Genomic DNA, 24,651 nt, shown 5'->3' with positions numbered 1-24,651 from the left:
TATATATAACTTCTTTCACAACTAATACACAAAAACTTAAGTGTATATTTTAAGTATATAGCATATATTATATACATACATACCAGTACCGAAAAAGAAATAAGCATAGATTGTACCGATATACCATATGTATCATATACTATAGTGATATTCATACTACACTATAGTATGTCAAATAAGAAATATGCTGAAAGTATAATGAGAACTTATCTGCCTGAATATTCAAGAACTAATTGCCTTTTAGCAAAAATATTTTCCCATTTTTGCTCACATTTGACCATTGTGAAACAAACATCGAGAGAGCCCCCAGAGGTGGCCAGGCTCTACTGGGATGAGACAAAGACACCCAATTCCATGCTGAAGGCACACTAGCCTTTGGGCCAACCCAGGGCTGTGTTACAGAGCTCACACAACCCAACGCCAGAGTTGGATTTGCAGGCTCAGGTCATGGTAAAGACAGAGCAGGGTGTGTTTTGGTGTTTGTTTCTTAGTCTTTTCCCAAAGTGAAATCCACTGCAATGTTTATGAGCGCCCAGATGCAGCACCAGAATGAGTACGTATCGAGTAGTCATCAAGTCATGACTCATGTCCCAGCTTTTCCTTGAAACTCAGACAAAATCTTAACTATGTCTTGGGAAGCTGAGTGTATAAAAGCTATGGTCCTTCCAAAGGCAGCTTCTAAAATTGCGATTTCCATGACTCTAATGCTTTAGTCAAGGCATCTCTGCTAGACCATCATTTGATTTAGCATGAGGTTTACTCTATAAGTCAATTATAAATAGCTGTAGTTTGATATTTTGAAAGAAAAGGTTACTTGGGAGGAAAAAATGCCTGTCCTTTGAAAGTAATTTTGAAAAGTAGTCTATCTTAATACCTAGAAGAGCATAAGAGAGAAATAAAATCAACTCGATTGCTTGGAATTCGGTAAAAAAGAAATTCTTTGTGTGTCAGTTGTCTTCTTCATCAGATAGCACCTGGTCTGTGATGAATTTGGATTGGCTTAGTATAACTGGGCTGCGAAGTGAGGTGGTCTGTTTTCAGATGATGACAGGAAAAGTCCAAATGTGAGGATGGGGACTGCATTTATTGAACTCTGCATCTCCCGAATCTGAACATAATGCTTAATACATTATAAAGTTGTGTAGAAAGGAAAATAAAGGTGTATGATGGAGTGAAGAAAAATAGAGGGGGAGTGGAATGGCATGAAGTGCAGTGGAGTGGAATGAAGAGGAATGGAATGGTTTGGAAGCATATAAGAAAGTTTGAGACTGCAGCTGAGGCATGGGATTATATTCATTTGGTTTGATTGTTTATTATGAGTAGGACACAATTACCACACATTTCAGATGGATTGGTATTATAAATTCAGTGGTTTTTGTTCTTTGATGGAATGGAGAAGAGTGGAATGAAACGGAAAGGAGAGGAGTGGAGTGGAGTGGAGCAGAGTGCAGGGAAATAGAATGGGGAAAATGTCATGGAGTGCAGGATAAATGAGTCGATTGAGGTGGTATGGAAGTGGGTGGAATTGTTGACACTTGGCCAGAAAATGACCCATGACCCATCTACTGTCAGTGTCAAGATATGATGGTCATGTTGAAGAGCCTCGTACTTTTTTATTGCCTTAGTGTTGTAAAGTTTGTGTGTATCTAGGGCTTAATATGTTTAATACTTTAGTGTTTCATGCAGGGGCTAAGTCTCCAGTCCTTTTTCTCACTTCTGAATCCCTCCATTTCATCTCTTAATCACCCTTCAACCTCTCCTCCCCCTAAAAAATATTATAAGAAAATAAAGGGAATGAGGCATTGATGATTGTTCAATTTAATAACTTCAGAAAAGTGTTCATCAAGTCAACAGACATTTCTTGAGGACCTAACTAGTGTCAGAACAGAGTGGTTGAGAACTCAGTCTTTGAGGTCAATCCCCTAACTCTGCCTCTTACTAGCTACTGACCTGGCAAGTTACTTAAACTCTCTGAGCCTCAGTTTCCTCATCTATAAAATGGAACCTCTACCTCCAAGAGCTGTTGCAAGGATTGGGAGAGATAATACATGTAAAATACTTACTACAGCACTTGGTCTTTAGTAAACATTTCAGAAATAATAGCTGTTATTTCTATCTTTCACTGAGACACAAAGAGAAATGACAAAAATTGTTGCCCTGAAGGAACGCACTATCTGCTGTGGTGTTGAGGGAAATAGAAACTTACGTAGGCTCTTATGGAATACAAAAGCAAGGTCCCTAACTGGTGTGAAGGTTTCAAGAAGTATCTTCTGGTAAAAGGAATATCTGAAGTAAGCCTAAAGGAGAGCAGAGTAACCCAGGAGAATGGGAAGGAGAGAGGTGAAGGAACTGGGATGGGGTGGAATGGAGAGGTAGAAAGTGATTTCAATTCTTACCTAAAATTTGCATTTTAAAGAAACTTGGGGAGTCTATCACTTTAGTCCAATCTTCTATTCTGTACTCATTTATTCTGTGCCTTCCATTTGCCTGACATTTGGGGGGATGTGGGAATAAGTGATAAATAAAATCCTAGCACGGTGTAGTCAAAATCATTGCATGTCCGCCCAGCACTCTGCTAAGAATGTAGAAAAGACTTCAACAGTATAAGAGCCCTGTAGTCATTCTCCCAAGTACAGAAGTTGAGTGTATATTGATGAAGATCTCAAAAACATATTTTCAAGTGGAGTCTCCATCCAGAACTAGTCATTGGTTCCTACTTGTTATTTTAATTAGTGACACTGTTAAATTACCTGCCATCCCTTTTGCTCCCATTCCATGTAACCTAGGTGGAATTACATGTAATAGGAATTTAGAACACTTACTGTGAAATAGAAATCTAGAGAAGAATAAGAACTGAAATACTAAGATTTCATGCTTGGAAATGCCATGTATGTCATTACTATTAATTACTGCTTATGTAATTAAGCAGTGTTCTAGATCCACAATCAAATGACGGATTGGGGTTGGAACATGAGACTGAGAAGGGGAGTGGGGATGACACGAAACACTTCCAAAGGGAAAGTGGCATGTATTTGTGTCTTTCCCTTTCATCCACGGACTGTGTGAGTTATGAGGAATGAACATGAAGAGACACCGCGCAGTATCTACAAAGAAGAGCATCTAGGAGATAAAAATAATATCTAAGATCTGTATGCCACCAACTATGCTAAGCACTTTCATTTACTCTGGGAGAAGGGTACTTGTATCCATTTTCTGTCACTGTATAACAAACCTCCCCAAAACTTAGTAGTCAAAAAAAAAAAAAAAAATGGCAGTTTGCTATTTCTCCTGATTCTGTTGGTTAGTTGGGTGGTTCCTCGGGTGCTTTCCCCGGAGCTCACCCTGGCAGGTGCGGGTAGCGTGGAGGGTAAGCTGCCAAAAAGATTCACGATAGCCTGCCTTGCCTGACCAGCAGTGAGTGCTGGCTGCGGGAAGGGGCATCTCGGTGCTTCTCCACATGGCCCCTCTTCCTCTAGCAGGCCCCCCAGCTTCTTCACATGATGCTTCAGGGAGCTCTGCAAGGAGGCAAGGGGGGAGCTACAAGCTCCTGGGGGCCCAGCTGCTGGACTCACACATCACTTCAGCCACATTCTGGTGATCCATGCGGCCAGGCCAGACTTGAAGGCAGGGAAAACAGATATGATGTTTCGATGGGGAGAGCCTCAAAGTCACATAGTCAAGGGCCATGCCTATGGGGTGGGAGGAAACTATGGCCATGAAATTAATCTATCATGGTATTTATTATTCTCGTTGTTGTTGTTGTTGTTTTGGAGATGCCTAGCTTAAGCTTAAAGAGGTTAAGGACTTGCCCAAGGTCAAGGGATTAGAAAACGGCAGAGCAAGAAGAGAGCACGAACACACACACACACACACACACACACACACACACATGCACACACACTCCCCTGCACACTCGCTCACTTTATGCTCTTACATAGAGTTCCTGTTAATGAAGCTAGATGCCAAATGACATAATTTGAAGCAATTACAAATTGCTTACAAATTGCAGTAATGCTACTGCAAAGTTGTCCTAATTGAGTCTTTGGGAGCAGAATTTTTTTCCTTACTTTTCCCTTTTCCCCTCATTCTTCACATCCTCGCCTGTCAGTGTAAGGAGCCTGCCTTTGGAAGGCTGTAGACCTGGGTCAGTACATGGCTTCAAAACTAACTCCCTCCTTCTCCCTCCCCTCTCCTCCTCACCCTAGGCATGAATTAAATCAACTAATACCAGTCGCGGGCCTAGTAGTGCTGGAAACCCCTGTGTAGCTATTGATGTTGTCCCTACCGTTATAATAGCATTACTTGGTGCATGTGTGAGTCTTTACAAGGACAAAGTTGGTGAAACCAGAAGCTTGTCTACCATGTGAGTTAGGAAATATCTAGATCAGTTGTTCTCAAAGTACGGACTCCAGACCCACTGAATCAGAAACTCTGGGTGTAGGGCCCAGCAATCTGGGATTTAACAAGCCCTCCAAGTCACACAGATGCACCTGAAATTTAAGAACCATTGACCGAGACAAATCCGGTCCCTGACCAACGATGTCTCCTTCATAGACTTCTCGATGCCTCAGTTTTCCACATTTGATTGCACTTCGGTGCATTGTGTTAAGAGGTGGTGGGCCAGGGTGCTATGAAAGCTAAATAATTGAGGAGCAGAAATTAATTTATCACATTACAGCCTCCTGCTGTTCCTTCACAGAGGGTACATTCCCTAAGGAGTGGGGCCTAGGGGACACCTGGTGGTTCAGTGGTTGAGCATCTGCCTTTGGCCAAGGGTGTGATCCTGGAGACCCGGGATCAAGTCCCACGTCGGTGTCCATGCATGGAGCCTGCTTCTCCCTCTGCCTGTGTCTCTACCCACCCCCCTCCCCCCCGTCTCTCATGAAGAAATAAATAAAATCTTAAAAAAAAAAAAAAAAAAAAAAAAAGAAGGAGTGGGGCTTCGGGTGGTTGAGTGGAGCCTGGGCAGATAGGGAACTGCTACTAGACCCTAGGGTCCTTGTGGTGATTAGGAAAGGATGTTTCCAGACACAGAGGTCCACCATGAATGCATAAGACATGGTAGCAGCACACGGGCCGGATTCCAGCCCCAGGCACACTCTCAGCCAGGCACCCCCACATGCCACCCACACAAGGGTAAACTGTGTCTCTGTACACACTCCCTGTGCACTGGCCCAGTTGCAGATGAAGCCAGATGTAGGTGTCAGAAATGTGCCCTGCATAGTCCAGCCATTCGCTCTGGGTTAGTGCACTGGGGGACCGAATGATGAGGGGCAGGGGGAAGAGCCAAATGTGAAGTGGACATTTGGCTCTTCCCCCACAGGGAGAGAGGGGGTGGGCCTTGGACTTCACCTTGGCTTCAAAAGCTGACCAGCCTCTGTCTGTTGGTTGAGTAGTAGACTCTGAAGCCCAGTCTGGCCCCCTCGCAGCCGTGTGACCTTGGGGGGGTGGGTGACACAAGGATGAAGAGCTAAGGCTCCCGTGTTGCAGAAACCTGGTTTAAATCCCGGGGGTGGCGTTTACTAGTTACTCGGCTCTGTTCATAATTGCTTCCTCTGTCTAATGAGGGTAACTGAGGGTCCTCTGCCTCATGATGCAGTTGCAGGGAGTAGGACCTGATTGAGCTGAGAGCCTAGCACCCCGGCTGCCCCCCAGCCGCACAATCAGGGCGGTCACTGCCAGCTCCTGGTCTCTGCTGCAGCCTTCCTGCCCTCGGCCTCACACAGTTGTAAGAAGCAGAAAAGCTCATGTTCTTACCCAAAATCGCTTTCAGGGGGACAACACGTGCAACACAAACTTAAAAAATGTTCCCGATTGTTTCGGATTCTGCTAAATACCCCTGAGTCTTGCTTGGAGGCATCCCCCCTCTGCCCCCCACCCCCCACCTCTACCCTGGGCCTGGGAGAGGAATCGCACTTCCTCAGCTCATGAATAGCCATTGTGGTGCTGCTTGGGCCTCAAGAGTGCTGTGCTTCCTTCCATTTGGCCTTCAAAGAGATCACAGCCCACTGTGAGCCTCCAAGGCAGTAACGAGACAAATGCAGAAAATCCCCACCTCCTCCTACGTCCCTCAATTCCGGGGTAACCTCTGTGATGGTGTCATTTTTTTTATTATATATATATAAATATTTTTTTAATTGGAGTTCAATTTGCCAACATATAGCATATCACCCAGTGCTCATCCCGTCAAGTGCCCCCCTCAGTGCCCGTCACCCAGTCACCCCAACCCTCTGCCCACCTTCCCTTCCACTACCCTTTGGTGTCACTTAAAGTATAGAGGGGAAGTGTCCGCTGCTACCAGTATTCTGTAGCCAGAGCTAAAGATAGGACAATATGCCCCCTTTAATGAGCCAAATACCTAAAGGGAGAAGTGCAAAGATGTAGCAAAAAGCCCCAAAACCAGGAGACAAAAGCCAGAAAACCATCCCCTGATCGTTCTTCATGAACAAGGACTCTTAGGTGGTCTAGTGTGCTTGGGATACGGGACAAGCAGGTCCCGAGAGTGCTGCGAGGGCGGGAAGGCCATTCTAGGAGGAGTATCTCATGGAAGGGGCGGGTTCCCAGAGGCCCTAATTAATAACCAGCATCTCTCAAGCCCAATCCTGACAACGAGCTGCAGTTTTCTCAGTTTGCCCTCTGATGTGGCCTGCCACGTGCCTAGCAGCGTAAGATGGTCTGTAATTTACTCCAATTTAAAGTCCTCTGGCTTTAAAATCTCAAGGATCTTTTCTCTTTCTTTTGCTTTTCGTTATGATTTGCATTACTTTGTGTTTTGTGTGCAGCAAAGACGATGTTCACATTTTGTCCCACTGTGAATCACGTGCACATAGAAATGCTGCCCTGAAACAACACGTGGGTCGGGATGGGCTCCCTAAGCGGCCGGGATTTCTCAGGCATGTTGCTTTCCCTGAGCAGATGAGGTTGAGGCGGTGGGGAGATTGGCAAAGAAAGGGGAAGATGGGGCACCTGGGGGGCTCAGAGGTTGAGCGTCTGCCTTCAGCTCAGATCATGACCCCGGGGTCCCGGGATCGAGTCCCGCGTCGGGCTCCCCGCAGGGAGCCTGCTTCTCCCTCTGCCTGTGTCTCTGCCTCTCTCTCTCTCTGTGTCTCCCATGAATAAATAAATAAAATCTTCAAAAAAAAAATAGAAAGGGGGAGATGGTGTCACTCGAGAAGGGCGATATGCTGACATGGGAAGTCTGTGGCTCTCAGCCCGGCCTTCCAGGCCCCAGACACACCTGGGCAAGAGTTTTAAAGATACGGATTCTAAAATGCTGCCTCCATCGCCACGGAATCAGCATTTACTGACACAGGCCCTCAGCACCCAGAGGGGGAAAAAGTCCCCACTGATTATAATATGAGATTAGGTTTGTGATCCCTGTGAGAATAACGGAGTAATCAGTTTGTTTGGAGACATATGATCCAAATCTAACAGCAAGGAAATATCCGACAAATGCAAACAGAGGACAATACTAGAGAAAGAACTGACCTGTATCATTCAAAAAGGTCAATGTCATAAGGATCATTTGGAAAGGCTGAGGAATTTTTCCAGATGAAAGAAGATGAAGAGGCTTGACAACGAAATTCAATACAGGATCCTAGGCTGGATCGTCATGTGGGAAAAAAGCAAAAACTGACAAACCAAACAAAAAGCACTAAAAAAGCTTTTATTGAGACAATTAACAAATTTGAAATATCGATTGTGCATTAAAGCATTACATGGTAACAATTTTGAAGTCTCTGGATTTGACAACTTCACGGAGACCACACGCTTAACTCAGGACACGCGCGACTGACCCTGAAAGGCCAGTTCGGGTAAACACAGTATATATGGCGAGAAAGAGATAAAATGAATGTGGCGGGATGTCTAAAAAAAAGGAAAAAACTAACAGCAGTGGAATTAGTGAGTCTGGGTAAGGGCCTCTGGAAGCATCCTATACAATTCTTAAGATGATTAAGTTCGAAAGGAATTAAAAGTCTGCAAAATTAAAAGAGTAGTTCACCTAAGGGCTTTTCGAAGGTGGGGTCCAAGGGCTGCCACTCTTGTTAGGGGAAGAGCAGCGGCTCAGCCTGTCTGTTCAGGACCAGGGGGAGAAGGTAGGGGCAGAGGAAGAGGAATGCAGACAGCCACTGGTAAAGAAATGATGATGAATTTGCAAGAAAGAACAGTAAAGCCAAGAGTCAGAGCTGGAGGATGAGCCTGCTGATGAGTGTGAAGATCAGTGAAAGAGCTCTGCAAACTGCACCTTCCAGCCCTGTGCACAGGGACTGCACACGCCTATCCCACGTGAACAAGCCGTGAACTCCAGGAGCCGTCCTCGTCCTTAAAGATCCTTTCCCTTCTTCCCACACTCTGGGGGAGCTGGCAAAGGAAATCCTCCTTGCTAAATCCAGATGAGATCCCAACAAGGGAAGCTCCTGCTTGGGAGGCCTGTGAGAGGCACCTGTGTGTCCTCAAGCTCTTCCGCCAGGGATTTCTAATAGATGCAGGCCAAGGAGCGCAGCCCGTTGCTAGCTTTACTGGGTGCTTACCCTTTGTCTGGGTGGCTGTGAACATTTGTGTCGGCTCCCTGTCTGGGAGCCTGTCCTTCCTTCCAGTCCAGACCAGCACCGCTGGGGAGAGGATACCAGAAACGTGTGCTTTGCTAAGACTTTTGGCCCTAGTGGCCTGAATCAAGCGACCTCCTGATGATCTGAGGAGCATGAGACCGTCCACAGAGTTGTCAGGGTCTGTCCACTTGGAACAGGGGCCAGTTGGCCCTTAGGTTTTAGGTGTTCTTGGGCTCTGGGATACTAGGGGTTGCAGGTGTGCCCTGGAGAGCTGAAGAATGAGGTTATGCTCCAGATTCACACATACTGAGTCATGCCCCTGCCCAGTGGGGGAGACCTGACCCATCCCTCAGTCACTATGAAGTAGACGTTGAGTCTCTACAAACTGGGGATGTGGTTAGATCATGAAGATACATGGCTCTTTCCTTCACGAGGGTTATAATCTGGTTGACGGTATTATCATTATGTTCTTGAAAAACATGATAAGAACCTTTTTGATCTTCCACTTTGATCACTGTTGGCCCCACCATCCAGGGGCCTCTAGGATGCCCTGCATCTGCCTCCTCCAGCAGAGAAGGGGGAAGCAGGGGTGAGGGGTCACAGGGACCAGGGAAGCAGAATGTGAGCCCAACAAGCCTCCATGTCTTGGTGTTTTTAATGATAAGTCAAAATCCAGATTTTTTAAAAATGTAAAATCTATTTTTCTCAACATACCCACATAAAAAAATAGAATTATTTTAAAAACAATGTGAAGATCACACTATAGAGTCCAGAAAAGGCACATATCCTGGCCAAATAGTGAGCCCTGTGTCTACAACCTTCAGAGAATCTGTGGGAAATAATGTTCTGGCAACGTGATACACAGGAAAAAAAAAAAAAAGAGGACCGACTCCACCCTCCAATCATCACTTTCTAAGAGAGATGAAATAGGTGATCATTTCTTTTTGTTCTGTTCTCCTTTTCCTTAAAGGCCATGTTAGCCACGCTTTGTCTGCCTCCCCGGCTAGGGTCTGGACGTTGGTGGAAATGGGGATCCAGCTCCTGAGGCCGGGGCGGGAGCAGCCAGGCCCACGCAGACCCAGGATGCCTTAGAACCTTGACTCAGAGCATTTGTGAGCAGAGGTTTCCGGGGGTGGGACAGTGGGGACAGAGAGGCAGGAATGAAGATGCAGCAGAAGCCCTGGAGGTCGAAAGGGCGGTTAGTCACACCTTGTTTGAAGTCATTCATCCCGGATGGTTACAAAGCTGCGACAAAAGCTATGCAAAGCCCTTTCTTCCAGATTAAAACAAAACAAAACAAAAAACAAAACAAAACAAAAAACAAAAAAACAAAACAAAACAAAAAAAACCACCCAGGGTGGGGAAGAGGGGTAGAAAGCGGTGTAGAAAAACCTACCAAGAAACCTTAGAGACGCATCTAAGGGAGATGGAGCCTGGTGCTAGAGACGCATCCCACACGCCCACCCCTCCCTTCCAGGACTTAAAAAAAGGAGACGTTGGCAAAGCCACCAACCTGAGTGGCCCTTAAAAGTCTTTTGTGCTCGTCTACCAAAGAGTTTCTCTGGGGTACGAGATGGAAAGCAACAATAATTTGTTATCATTTGGATGTTCTCAGCACAATGTTCTCATCCATGGACTTGTCATGCTCTAGCATTACCCCGGGCTCAGTGTCCACGACATATTGGGATTCATATCCTTTTATCACCACTAATAATCATGGTATCTGACATGCGTTGAGCCCTTTAGCCAAGGACCTTGCATAACATATGACACAGCCCTTGTCGTTTCATCCTTACGACTCCTACCGCCACCCCCTCCACCACCAACTGCCTTTATTATTTCCATTTTCCTGGAGACCTAAGACCTAGGAAGCTTAAGACCTAGGAAGCTGGAAAGATTCCTTAAATACAAATATTTAAGGTACCTTAATACTTAAAAACAATACCTCTAAACCCAGAAGAGGATAGTCAGGGTCCTTTAAAAACAAAAAACTAAGCAATTTCAAATACCTTAAACTTGAATGCCCCACTTTTTAAATGAATGACAGCTGCTAGTGAAAGTGTATCCATGTCTGTCATAATTTACTATTGAGCCAGTTCAAATTAAAACTTAGAAAAGGATTCATTGTCTTATAATCATCTTTAATGGACACATTCCCTGATGGTGAGGCCTTCTTCTTCCTAACAATATCTGGGGAAACACACACGAGGGCCGTGTGACAAAAAGTACTTCCTTGGAGGAAAAAGCATCAGAATTGACCCTCTGTCTAGTATTTATTAAGTCGGTTGCATGTTGCTCCTGTTTCCTTCAGCATCCACATTTTCTTTTCTTTTCTTTTCTTTTCTTTTCTTTTCTTTTCTTTTCTTTTCTTTTCTTTTTTTTTTTTTTTAATTTATGATAGGCACACAGTGAGAGAGAGAGAGGCAGAGACACAGGCAGAGGGAGAAGCAGGCCCCATGCACCGGGAGCCTGACGTGGGATTCGATCCCGGGTCTCCAGGATCGCGCCCTGGGCCAAAGGCAGGCGCTAAACCGCTGCGCCACCCAGGGATCCCCACATTTTATTTTCATCGAGAAGTTATAAACATCCTATTTGTTCCAAATAAACATAATAGAAACAATATATTTTGTAAAATATAAAAATATGTGTATGTCATATGAAATATATTATTATATATTATATCACCAATTCACTTATTTGACACATTCTAAAATAGTTTAGGACCTTCTAACTCACCTCTTCTTGCAACCAGAGAGCTCAGATTTCAAATTGAAAAGAAAAAGAATAAGGTATTACTAAGTCTCTTGAATAGAAAACGGTATCTGGTGCAGGGTTTATTGAAAACCGGCTACACTGCGGCATTTCTGATCCCTCGGGTTGTGAGCTAGAATTTACATTTCTAGCAACTTCTCAGAGGATGCCCTGCTGTACCTTGAGAGCCAGCATGCCAAAGAATAGGACTTCCTCCCCCCTCTCTCTTTTCCTCCTTTTATCTTCCCTCCCTCTCATATCTTTTCCCACCTCGTTTTCTCCAACATCGGTCTTTGATGCCTTGGCCCTTTCTCCTTTGTTCCTGCTTTTCTTTTCCTCCTTCCCTTCCAAGATGATATGGGGGCATCCAGCAAGAACGTGTTTACAAGGACATAACAGTATTTACTGAGCAGGTACAAAGATTCCTTCCCACCTCCCTCCCTTGCTTCATTCATCCATTCTCTCAACAAATATTTGTTGAAACTCTTTCAAGCCAAGCTCTATGTGAGAAGCCCAAGACCGCCCTAAGGGAATTCCCCATATGCTCAGGAAAGGCAGGCATCACAAGCATACAGGTCATTATATTATTACCAGGTGTCATTAATGCTCGGAATTAAACAAATGGATTACTGAGATGAATAATGATTAAAGGACGCTTTTTCCTTGAGGGGTCAGAAGGGCCCTGGCCCCATAAGGGGGGTCTTTAAGCTGAGACCTAGAGATTGAGAGGAAGATAACCGAGCAGAGACCCTGGGGAGGAGTGCTCCAAGCAGATGGACCGGCAGGTAGAAATGTCAGGGGGGCAGGAAATGTCAGCCCCTGTGTTGGGGTGTCTCCAAATTCGAGGCCCACTGAAAGTGCTCAGTCAATATTTGCTGAATGAATGAGTAAAAATGATCATCAGACCCAGGCCACCATAGCGTAAGAGACCAGCAGAAGAGAGGCCAGGTTACCAACAGCTTTTTAGGTCACGGGTGAGGAGTTTGAATTAACAATAACTTCAGCAATCTACTCTGCCCTCCCCACTTCCCCCCCGCCGCACCCGCCACCCCCCCCCCCCCGACCTTTCCCACACCCAGCTCAAACCCTGATCTGCAGGAGCAGCTCTCAACGTGTGGCCCCCGGACCCCAGATGACCGGTTGTCTCAGTCAACATCTGTGTTCACGAGCTGATAAGAGCCGTGCTTTCATCCATGAATGCGTAATTTATGAATATGTAAATTATCACAATTAATTGCTAGGACAGCTTGTTTAAAAGGCAGCTGTTTGTCCACTCTCCTCTAATCAGAAGCAGCCCCACCCCTTCCTGTGCAGTCTGGGACAGGTTTCCTAGTGGCAAAGAGAGGAGGTCCCAAATTCCTGGAATGCAGTAACCTCCAAAGCATATGCAGTGTCAGGATGCAGGATAAATCGGTTCAAAAGAAGTTGAGGAATTCCAAACAAAGATGAGAACAAAGGAGAAGAATGAATCTATTTATTTATACTTTGTACAGTAGTTTCAAATAAACTCCTCATAGAAGAAAACAATATCTGGCAACTTTCCCCAGGCCCAAACTGCTTTGAATCCATTACAGTTCTAATTCCTTGTATTGATAGAATTGGTTTTTAGAAAAGAAAAATGTAATCAGTAAAAGCCTGAGTTTAAACCTTTCCTCCTTGTCGCATACTATGTGAATCCTAATTAATCCTAACTTCAGATCCACTGATTTGGGGGCAGGAGGGACTCTCCTGTAAGCCTTAAGATTCTCTAGGAAAAAGAATTAGGGGTTACATAACTTTGGAAAAGAAATGTCCCCAATGTCTCCTGGTCCTTTCCTTTATGCGTTGCTATCAGTCTTCATATATATTGATGGTAAAACAAATGATAGCACATGATTTTACTAAGTATGTGTCTCTCTTTGCTAGGTCAAAAATAAAATAATCCTATTTAAAGAAGTCATTCCTTCTTTTCCAAATTCCTCTTTCCAAGGGCAGTAGTAGCAGATCACTACTGATCTACTGATCTGATTAGTAGCAGATCACTAGCAGATTACTAGTCCATGGGTGAGAACGTTGTGCTGAGAATGAGTAAAAATGGGATGATTTTTACTGGATGCACCCCGACACCTGCAGCAGAAGCAGCCCCCCAGCGGATCCTGTCCCCTGTCGACCTGACCCTTCTGTTTCCCAGGAACTCACTTTCCCCTTTCTCCGGGATGGGACTGAATGAATGATAACAAATTATTGTTGCTTTCCATCTCGTACCCCAACCTCTATGTTATGCTAATAACATAGAGTCTGGAAGCCTCTAAACTGTGTAGTAAGGATATTTTGTTATCGTCTTGTTGGATTAGTCCTTCAAATTTTGTCTTTCTTGATGCATTTGCCTGCACCAAAGGAAGGATTGATTGTAGGAAGAATGTTAGACAGTATGGTGAAACTGAAACATAATTTTTAGATTAACTTACAGGGTACAGTAGCTTGTGGCAAAAAAAAATGATGCTTGGCAAAATTTGGAGGAGATAGGACTTACTGAAGATTTTGGTAAAGGACAGAAGAGTATTTGGTATATTTGGATGAGAAGATTTCATATCCGAGCGGCAACTTATGAGAAAATTTTATAAACCTCAATGGATAAGACAAAGCGAAAGATAGGCAGCAGGAGCTAGGAAAGCGCAACGTACTTGGTGGATGAATCTTTTTTTGTTTTTTGTGGATGAATCTTTAAAATTCGTTTAAAAATGTGATCGGGATCCATGCTATTCCCAGACACACCGATATCTGGACAGTATGCAAAAGTTTACATAGGTGCTTTCACACCTGTGAGCTTATTTATTGGTCATAAATAGCTCTGGGAAGTATTTCAAGTGGTATGATTCCAGTTTGACAGCAAGGAAACCACATTGCTTTCTGAATACAGCAAGAAAAGAGAAAGGTAATGTTGAAAAGGAATAAAGCTGCAAAAAGACCTCTGTAAGGTGACAGACGGAGGTGGGGACTGTCTCTGATGCTGCAGAAAGGCGTGCCAGGCTGTGAAAAGCCGTTGAACTTGGGGGCAAAATACGGAGGGGCCACAAAAGCTCTCTTGGAAGCCAAGTCTTTTCCTTGGGCAAGGAAAGAGGAAAAATTGTTTTCCCAGAAATACACACAGTTCAGGTTTGACCTTTGAGTGTTTGCTGACTTGAAAAGGAGATTTGAGATCTCTGGTCTGGCTGCAGACTGAAAGCCCGTAGAATCTCTGGAGAGGTAGAAATTTCATTGTTTTCATTAAAATATTTCTTTAAAACATATTTTCTAAAAGAATTGTGAGAGGAAAATTGTTCCTGAACAATTTTCACCTTTTTTCAGTTTTTCCTCAAATTAGATACAGTTGGTACAGAAGTCGATAGTATAGCTTTATGTCTGATCTGCCTATCTGGAAAAAAAAAAAAAAAGAGGGGAGTATGACCTTCTTCCTATTGACTTGGCTCCGGAGTATTCAGTTTCGAAAAATTAAAATGTGAAAAACCTCATCTCCTCTGGCAGTTGCCGGGGATGGCACCCAGGAAAAGCGGTCAAGCATTATACAAGCCGTGGCAGCACTTGCTGTAATCACCTGTGTGCAATGACACCGTCTGGCTCTTTGGTTGTTGGGGACTCTTTCCAGGTCCATTTTCAGATACATGATCATTCAGGTACCAAGTTGGTCGCTAAAAAGCATCGTTAGTGCTGAACACGGTAAATTCCAATTTCGGTACTGGTGTGGCAGCTGGGCCATCAGTAGTATTTTCCTCAAAGGAGAGATTTCTCGCCTCCTTCCGTCGCTTGGGCAATTACGGACGCAATGGTTTTCACTACTGGATGGACCCGCTTTGCCGTTTGGTCTGTGCGGCCAACGACGGGCGGTGAGGACTTGTTCTTGGTCAGCACCTTGTGCGTGAGATTCAGGGGGTGCAGCGACCTGGGTCCCATCCCGGAGGAAGGGGAAAGTGAGCTCCCGGGAGACAGAAGGGTCAGGGCAACAGGGGACAGGATCCGCTGGGGGGTTGCGTCTGCTGCTGGTGTCGGGGTGCAGGGGGGTGCCCTGGGGTGCAGCGACCTCAGTCCCATCCCGGAGAAAGGGGAAAGTGAGTTCCCGGGAAACAGAAGGGTCAGGTCGACAGGGGACAGGATCCGCTGGGGGGCTGCGTCTGCTTCAGGTGTCGGGGTGCAGGGGGTGCAGGGGGTGCAGCGACCTCGGGACAGGATCCGCTGGGGGCTGCGTCTGCTGCAGGTGTCGGGGTGCAGAGGTGCCCGGGGGCGCGGGCAGGGGCGCGGTGAGGCGAGAGGGGCGGCCGCACCCTACTGAAGGCCTCCGGGAAGGGAGCTGTGCGGCGGCCCAGTTGGGCCCTGGGAACGGAGGCCCCGGGAAAGCGGCGGAGGAAGGTAGGAAGTTGGGGGGGCGCTGGGGGGGCGGGGGCGCAGTGGAGGGGGCGGGAGCCACCGCGGCCACCGCCTGGGGGGAGGGCGGGACCACCGGGTGGGGAAAGTGAAAGTCGCGGGGCGGAGGGGCGCGCGGGGGGCGGGGGCTCCTGGGGGCTCCCCCCCTCGCCGGCGCATTGTTCCTCCGCCGGGAGACGAGGAAATTGCCTTTTGATTGCGGAAGTGGCGGCCGGGGCCGGGCGGGCGGCGCGGGTCAGCATGGCAGCGTGGGAAGGGCTGCGCCCCCCGGCCCGCCCCGCCCCGCCCCGCCCCGCCGCCCGGCCGGGAGCAGCCGCCGCCGCAGGGGCCCCGCGCGAGGCCGGCCCGGGGGCAGCGCGCCCAGCGCAACAGGTGCGCCCGCGCCGCGATGCTGGGCCGGGGGGCCGGGCTGGCCCTGTGCGCCGCGCTGAGCCTGCTGCAGGTGAGGCCCCCGAGGGCGCCCCGGGGCCCGCCCGGACCCACGGCTCGTCCTGGGGCCCCCGTCGCTCCCGGCCCGCCCCCTTCCCGACCCTGACCCCGACCCCGGGGCAGTGGCCGCCGGCTCCCCGCGGGGCTTCCCTCGGGCTGCGGGGTGAGGCCGACGGCGCGCGCGGGGTCCCCGGGGGCGGACACCCACCCCCCACCCCCACCCCCGCCCCCGGGGCAGTGGCCGCCGGCTCCCCGCGGGGCTCCCCTGGGCTACGGGGTGAGGGACCCGGCAGCGGACACCCCCCCGCGACCCCGACCCCCGGGCAGTGGCCGCCGGCTCCCCGCGGGCCGCCCCCCCCATCCCGGAGCAGGTGGTCTCCGGCTCCCCGCGGGGCTCCCCTCGGGCTGCGGGGCGAGGCCGACGGCGCGCGCGGGGACCCCCCACCCCCACCCCGACCCCGGGGCAGGTGGCCGCCGGCTCCCCGCGGGGCTCCCCCCGCCCCCCCTCCCCGGAGCGGCTCCCCTCGGGCTGCGGGCGAGGCCGACGGCGCGCGCGGGGACCCCCCACCCCCACCCCGACCCCGGGGCAGGTGGCTGCCGGCTCCCCGCGGGGCTCCCCCCGCCCCCCCTCCCCGGAGCGGCTCCCCTCGGGCTGCGGGCGAGGCCGACGGCGCGCACGGGGACCGGCGGGGACCCGGGGGTGGCCCGCGGCGCCCTGGCTGCAGCCGCTCTGCTTGGTTTGCAGGCCGGCCCCGGGCAGCCCGTGAGATGCAACGTCACCGTGACCGAGTCGGCGGCGGCCAGCCGCTCCGCGTCCCTGCGGTGGAGAACCTCGGGGTCCCCCTGCAACTTCAGCCTCGCCTACGGCAGCGACACGGCCGGGGTGGCCTGGTGCCACCCCACGCGGATGGACAACGCCACCTACGGCTGCCACCCGGAGGACCTGCAGGCGGGAACCCTCTACCACTTCAGGATTGTGTCTCTGGATGGAGAAGAGACCACGGTGCTCTTGCAAACAGGTAAAGGGCGGCAGGTGCAGCCGGCGGCGCGGGCCACTTTGCACTTTGCAGGCGGAGGGGGGGGCGGGGGGAGGGGGGTTCACCTGAGGTCCAGGCAAACAGGACCTAAAGGTAAAGACGCCTGTGAGGATGAATATTGACAAAGATGCCTAGTTTCCTCACATCTGGCCAGAAGCAGCTTGGTTGACAGTTAGAAATCTCCTTAGTGCTGAAGACAGCGGACCGGCTCTTTGAAGGGGGGTTGGGGGGGGCGGTGTGCAGCAGAGAGGAGCTGTGGGTTGTGCAGGGAGTTTATTAAATTTGTCAAAGCGATGTGGTCTGAGCTTCCATCACATTAAATTGTCAAGCCCCGGGATAATTTTAAGTAAATGTTTTTAGAATAAATAATGGAAGTGCAATGATGAGGGATAGGCCTTTGGCAACTTAGCTTTATTTTTGGAACCAGGACATAAAACTTTCAGGAATAGAGTAGAGCCATTCATGGGGGGGAATTTGAAAAGTCCCTTCAAATGAGGGCATGAAAATTCATCTGTAGGACTTGAATAACCAAAACAGCCTAATATCAGAGAAGGTCCTTTAACCAAAGGAACCTCAAGTCACTTATTTTCCTTAGGGTTCTGGTAAACACTTCCAGGTGTATATAGGAAGAGTTTCTCTTCCCTGCCTCAGTTTTCTTGTCTGTAAAGTAAAATAAGAATGTCAGACTTGGCCACATTCATACCAAGTGCCAACCACTTAGGTAGAGGACTGTCATGCTCTCACCTCGCTATTCCTATCAGCTCCCCACTAGATGTGCTCTAAATTCTCCAACGACTTTGATGTTTTATGACTTCATTACTCTTCCTTTTAACCTTATCTTTACTTGTCACAATGGTGAACTTTTTACTTCCATTCAGAAAGCCTAACAGAAAAATTCTGGAAGGCACATTTGAGAAATGTGTTGTCCTTATTACAAGAAATGTGTTGTCCTTCTTGCAATTTCACGTTCGACCTGAACAGAGATTGGTTCCTTAGCCATAGTATTTTAAAGAGATGTGAGACCTTTCAGTTCTCAGGACAGTTAGAGCAGAGTCAGGAAATGCAGCCAGGTTCATGTAATAAGTCAATCAAATATCAATTCCCTTATTTTTTCGGAGAAAAATTAAGAAAGCCTGATTACTGAAGGCTTCCTTCAGATGAAACTTCAAGATCATTTCAGAGATTTGCAGGAACTTAAATTGAAAAGAAATACTACTGGTGAAGAAGTTGGTTATGTTTTATACAGAACCAGAGAGAGACTGAAATCAACCACATAATTAGAACATTTTACATAAGTTCAAGTGGTTAGGTTTTTAGGCATAAACTCGTTGGTCCCTTGGTGTGTGAGGATAGTTTTGTGAACACTCAGATTGCCGCTACTGTGAAATTTGTGACATAGAACTTCCAGATGTGTTCGTTGCATTTGTTAAGATGTCTGTTGAATGGAGCAGAACCAGGTTTAAAAATAGGAAAAGGACTCACCGTGGGTGTCACTAGTCGGATCGCACTCCAAGTTTAATCATGCATGTAGGTGTGCCAAGTCCGGAGACATTTGTGAAATGTAAGAAATATTTGCATTTTATTGACTATGTTGAGTTAAAAAAAAAAGGCTTCATCAGCATTCAAGTTTTCATCACTTTTCTGAAGGAGTTACTTTTTACAGTATCACAAATAAACTTTTCACCACAAATTCTATGAGGTCTGTGATAAATGTGAAGAATGAAATTTGCAGGTGACGGTTATAGAATGTTATATGATAGTATAATGCTTAGGATTCTCTACATTTAAAAAATAATTTTATTTAAATAAAGATGTTTTTAATGAAGATTTTTTTTAATGTTTTGGGGAAGATTTTTTTTTTTTTTTGGTTGGTTGGTTTGGTTGTTACTCGCTTTTTGTCATCAGCGCTTTCTACATTTTAAGGACATATGTGAATTTTTTTTATTTAGTGGAGAGAAAGTACTAGGATTTCTCTAAATTGCTAAGCTGCAGAAATGAACTCTGCGAAGCATGTTTTATTCTTAGTGAAGTAGGAGCAGCTAGTAGTAGACTATTAAGTCTGGGATATATATAACTTCAAACAAAAAAGAGTTATTCAAAATGTGTTGAGCTCTCCTTACTCCATTTTGCCGGTCTGATTGGTCTAGAATAAAAGAGAATGAGAGCAAGACATGATTTGGCTAAAGATACAACAGTTGCTTAGATTATCTCTGTATCATTCTGAGTGTGATTTGTCTGATTGTTTTTCCTGATAAGTTGTCCGAAACAATTAGTTTAATGTCATGTAGACTTGACCTTAAAGATAAAAAGAAAAAAAAAAAAAACTATAACTAAATGGGAACTGTTTTACCGACAATCAGTGTTCCCCCCAGATTTTAAATCAGAATTAAAAAAACATATGTGGATTCAGCAAACATTCATCAAGCGTGGGTACTGCAGGGAAGTATGCCAAGTGGTGACTAGTGTGCTCATGAGGACGCTGAACAAAACCCAGTCCCTGCCCTGGCGGTCTGCAGAGGGGAGGGAAGGTCATGATGAAGGTGGGGACAGAGCTTTCCCATTTCTTTCCTGGATGAAGACCCTGCCCTGCCCCGCAGACGCCATGCTTCCATAGTCCCAGAGACATTGGGCAGTTCTCAGGTTTCTTTAGTCATGAAGCTGGTTGATGCGATAACCATAAAGTGAAAGCCAGATTATTTTGTTGTGAATTTGTAACAAATCAAATAATGAAGACATTATGGAAGAACTCTAACACCTATAACTCCTGTCCTCGGAGTCTAAGCAGAGGGCCGCAACCCGGTGGCTCCTAGGGGTGTCTAGGTGTCTAAATAGTAATGTGTTTGGTTTGGCTCACATAACATTTGAGAAAAATCCAGATTATTTTACCAGCTTTAAAAATGGAAAATTCACATAAGTACCAGATTCATGGGTTCCCCTAAAATATCGCAAGATTTGGCAAAGCTGGACCACTCTGCCTAAAATTCTCTAGAACAAAGTTGTAGTTTCTCCTTTTAGATACTAATTCACTGGAATCCCCCTGGGCCATCCATTTATTTCTGTACTTGAATGCAGGCCAAGGGCACTTGAGTTGGTTTAAATGAAACTTTAGAGTTTTCATTTAGAACCTTTTGGGGGGGCTTGTTTCTTCCCACAAATAAGTAGTTTTCCAGTATCTAAAATGGCTTCGAGCACATGATATTCAATAAATATTGATTAAATGGATAGACAGATGGATGAATGAATGGCTAGATGAATGGGGGATAGATAGATAACGAATGAATAAAATGAATATTTTAGGTAAAATGAAGAATATATGTATTCAAAAAATATGATATCTTCTCCTTGGGTTATAAGTAGGTTATAAAACCCAGAGAAGTGGTGGTCTGGTAATAGAGAGCTTCACTTATATGAAGACCATCTTTATAGTATATGCCTTCTTGTTAGGCAGTTTCAGCTACTTAATAATCTAGAACAAAGCGTGAAAACAATTAGATCTTTTAATATAGCTAATTCCTTTGTGTTTAGTAAGAAACACTTTAGGAGCATTAATTACCAAGTCACCGTATCAGCTATTATATCCATTTCAAAATATTATTTATTGTATTAATTTACTAGAGCTTCTATGACAAAATACCAGACCACGTGACTTAAATAATAGAAATTTATTTTCTGATGATTCTGGAGGCTAGAAGTCCCAGGTCAAGGTGTCGGCAGCTTTTTTTTCTGAGGATTCTCTAATTGGCTTGCAGATGGCTGCCCTTTTTTGCTGTATCCTGCCATGCTCATCCCCCTGTCTGGTCATCTGTGTTCTGGAAGGACACCCGTCATATCGGATTAGGGCCCACCCTAACCGCCTCATTTTGACTTCATTACCTCTTTAAAGGCCTTATCTCCAAATACAGTCACATTCTAAAGTCCTAGGGGGTTAGGGTTCCAACACATGAATTTTAGAGGGACACAATCCAGAGCTTTAAACATAAGTCAACCACTTCTCAATACTGTCTGTGAGCTACCTGCATCAAAATCTTTAGCAGAACTCCTTATAAAAGCACATATGTTCTTGGTTTCTACTCCACATATAATGAATGTAGAAGAAGCAGAGCCTCGGGTGTCTGATTTTAAACAAATTATCACAGTGAATCGTTGCACAGCGAAGTTCAAGAGCCATTGACATAGTTTTTCTATCATTTATTGGCATTAATTTTTTTAAGATTTTATTTTTTTATTCATGAGAGACACAGAGAGAGAGGCAGAGACACAGGCAGAGGGAGAAGCAGGCTCCACGCAGGGAGCCCGACGTGGGACTTGATCCTGGGTCTCCAGTATCAGGCCCTGGGCTGAAGGCGGCGCTAAACCGCTGAGCCACCCAGGCTGCCCCCCCCCCCTTTTTTTTAAGATTTTATTTATTTACATTGGCATTAAGATTCTGATACCATTCCTCTTTAGGCATGGCTAAATCTATAATACCTGAGAATATTTATTATCTTAACCAGGAAGGAAATAACACTCGAGTAAACTTACGACACACTTGGTATGTGACAAACACTGTTCTAGAATTTATGTACGAACTCAAAATCACCCTGTAATGTAGGCGTTATATGTATTATCATCCCCATTTTATAAATTAGGAAACAGGCCTGGAGAGATTAGTGACTTGCTCGGAGCAACTTGGTTAGCAAGTGTTGGAAAAGGCTGTTTGGGGGAACCCAGCTCTCAACCGTGATGCAACCTGCCCCTTCCCAGCACTCCCTAGAAAGAAAATTTAATGGTATGTGGTCAGTCTAATATGTATTTTATACTTTTACCTACTGAATAAAGTAGGTGGAAGGATTTTAGATACTATAAAAGCACAAGACAAATAGAGCAAGTTTACTATGATTACTTTCAGTTGGAGGTAAGATTGACATTCATGAGAATTAACGAATCACAAACCACACAGCTAGTATGGTCGAACCAGGACTTGTACCCACGTTTGCTGGCTCAACTCCAGTTCTTCCCACTACTCTGCAGAACGGATATAACGTTTAAGTTGGTATTATTCCTTCAAATTACCAGATGGCATTTTGTTACTACTTTTCAAGTCAACTTTTAAAGAAGAAAAAGTATATGACAAATTACCTTAAATCTATGTATATGTAGCCTGCACGAGGACGGAAAAGTGATTAAATGTGTTTTAGTGCGAAGAAATTATAAGCAGCTCTTAATTTTCAATTGTGTGGAACTTCTGGTGATGGATTTTAATACTTAGCCATTGAGCCATTGACAGTCTACTTGTCTCAGGAATTCTAAGTTCAGGCTGAGCTATGAATATGCAATGAACCAACCTAGTGCTCTGAACTTGATCTCCTTTTGAGGGTTTGGGAAGCTGCTTCCATCAGCCTGGCTTCCGCTGGTGGCCATGACATTCTACGGCTCAGCAAGAAAGATGTAAGATCTTGTTTGCCCAGACAGTATAAGAGAAGAACAAAGAATCATTTTTTCACCTTCCATTTCCAGACATCAATTTGCTGGAATCCCCCTGGGGGATAAAGGATAATTTTGTAGGAGAACTCAAGCCCGTGCTATCTGTATGGATGTGTACCAGGGAAGATGAACATATGCCCCTAACCATATAATATGCAAATAAAGTTTGCATATAGATTTCCAGGAATTTTTGGTGTTGGTTTTGCTTTCCTTTTATATGAAAAAAACTCACGTTAAAAAAGCAAACAGAGCAGTATAATTAACCACCATGTGCTCGGCAGCTACCTTCAACAGTTACCCACTGATCACCGATCTTATTTCAGCTGTATCTCCACCCTCCCCGACCCCCCACCATTCTGACGCAATCCAAGCCATCGTCTGATTCCACGTATACATATTTCACACATTTCGGAAAGATAAGAGTTATTTTCATGTAAGCACTGTCTCACTGTATACCTAACATTAACAGTAAGGTTGAGAGGCACACAGTAGGTGCTTGATCATGAGTTTCTACACAGGGGAAGCCTTCTGGGCAGCAGTGTGGTTGGCAGGAGAGACCAAGGGCCTTCTCGTGATGCGGCGTTTATGTAGCACTCTAGATACTACTGGGAAAGTCTCAGTTGTGCGTATGGAGAATTGGAGCGAGGCTGCCCAAGGACACCCTGAGGATGGCGGTGTCGAGGTTTCCATCGGTGCTCACCTGACCCGTGCTCACTAGAGGCAGTCGGCTGCTCTCCCACTCCACCACCCTCCTTCTCTCGCGTCTCTAAATCCTACTTTGAACTTCCAAGCTCCCTCCAACCCATGTCCTTCATGGAGCCAACCTGTTTGACCTCAGTCCTCAGCTGTCACTCGCATCTGCACATCCAGTGGAGTTGCTGGCCGGGGTGACTCTTCACAGCAAGGACAGCCGCAGCGTGGACGCCAGCCGTTTACCACGAGCTCACTGGCTGCTGGGGCCAAGCCTCACCTTTGCCTCCATCCCCCCTCAACACTTACTACTCTGTGCAGTTGGTGCTGTTGGGTCTTACAGATGCGGAAACTGAGCTCCAGTGAGCTTCGGCCACGTGCCCGGTCACCACTGTAAGTGACAGTGATGGGATGTGGAGCCACGTCCAGTGTGACATTAGAGCCAGCCTCCCTGGGACTTCACCTTTTGTTTACCTGTTCCACGTAATACCTTAAGCGCCCAAGATGGCTGGAGGCTCCCAGAAGAGCATCTATGACTTACGTACCTGGGGCCCCAAAATGATGAGCCTCGGGGGAACAAGGCATCCCACCTGCTATGAATGATGATGCAAATAACTGTGAAAACGGCTTTAATTACCCCTTCCAGGATCTTAAGACCTGGAAAGTCCACGGCTACCTGAACATCACCTCTAGTGTATGAAGTCAATAAATCAAATGCATGTTACTCTGGTGAATTCTCACACTATAGTATGTCATCTTAAAAGAAGTCAGGAAGCCAACCATAGCCAGCAACAATCACAAAGTAAAAGAAAATTGTCTCTCTATAAATATATCTAATTAACCGCTGATTGTGAGCAATTGCTTTTTCACTTTGCTCTCCTTCCCGTTTTCAAAAACGCACCAACCGCCCCCATCCCTCCATTTGTGGCTTTTGCTGTACCTTCACCTTGATTTCCATGAGAAAAATCCCATTTATTGTGTAGGAATAGTTGGTGTCCAGTGCATTTTATGTAGAGTGCTACATAAATGCAGCTTCCAGCCTCCTAGCCACCCTGCTTTTAACTAGAAAATAATCCCAGTTTTGGTAGTTACAGAAATGGGCCCTATAATTACTAAAAAGATAGATCTCTTGGCCTAGAGTTAGCGGTGAAGGTTAAGGTGCAGGGATGGGGAATAATATCCTGTTTGAGGAGACCTTGAATGCCTCCAGAGAAACTTAGACTTCATCTCACAGGGAGATCTTGGGGCCATAAGAAGGATGAGGATGGTGATGGGGAAGATAGACAATGTAGAGAAAACAGTAGAGAAGATGGAAACAGTAGAGAAAAGATGGA

At 46.2% G+C, this 24,651-nt stretch overlaps 1 protein-coding gene across 4 annotated transcripts in view; it reads left to right on the top strand.

Moving 5' to 3' along the window:
- The window catches only part of PTPRB (protein tyrosine phosphatase receptor type B), a 116,966-nt gene that overhangs the window by 13,970 nt on the left and 78,345 nt on the right, over positions 1-24,651 (top strand). For 3 of the 4 annotated variants that reach the window (XM_038550010.1, XM_038550009.1, XM_038550008.1), the window contains exon 4: positions 16,873-17,146. In XM_038550010.1, coding sequence (XP_038405938.1) covers positions 16,873-17,146 — 274 coding nt within the window. Of the gene's footprint in view, positions 1-16,069; positions 16,141-16,872; positions 17,147-24,651 lie in introns of those variants that run through there. The other variant, XM_038550011.1, reaches the window with a different exon arrangement.

This window comes from Canis lupus, chromosome 10, assembly GCF_011100685.1.
Source record: "Canis lupus familiaris isolate Mischka breed German Shepherd chromosome 10, alternate assembly UU_Cfam_GSD_1.0, whole genome shotgun sequence".
In the NCBI taxonomy this organism is placed as follows: Eukaryota; Metazoa; Chordata; class Mammalia; order Carnivora; family Canidae; genus Canis; species Canis lupus.
The sequence above is the reverse complement of the archived record's forward strand: the minus strand, read 5'-3'. Positions and strand labels throughout refer to the sequence as shown.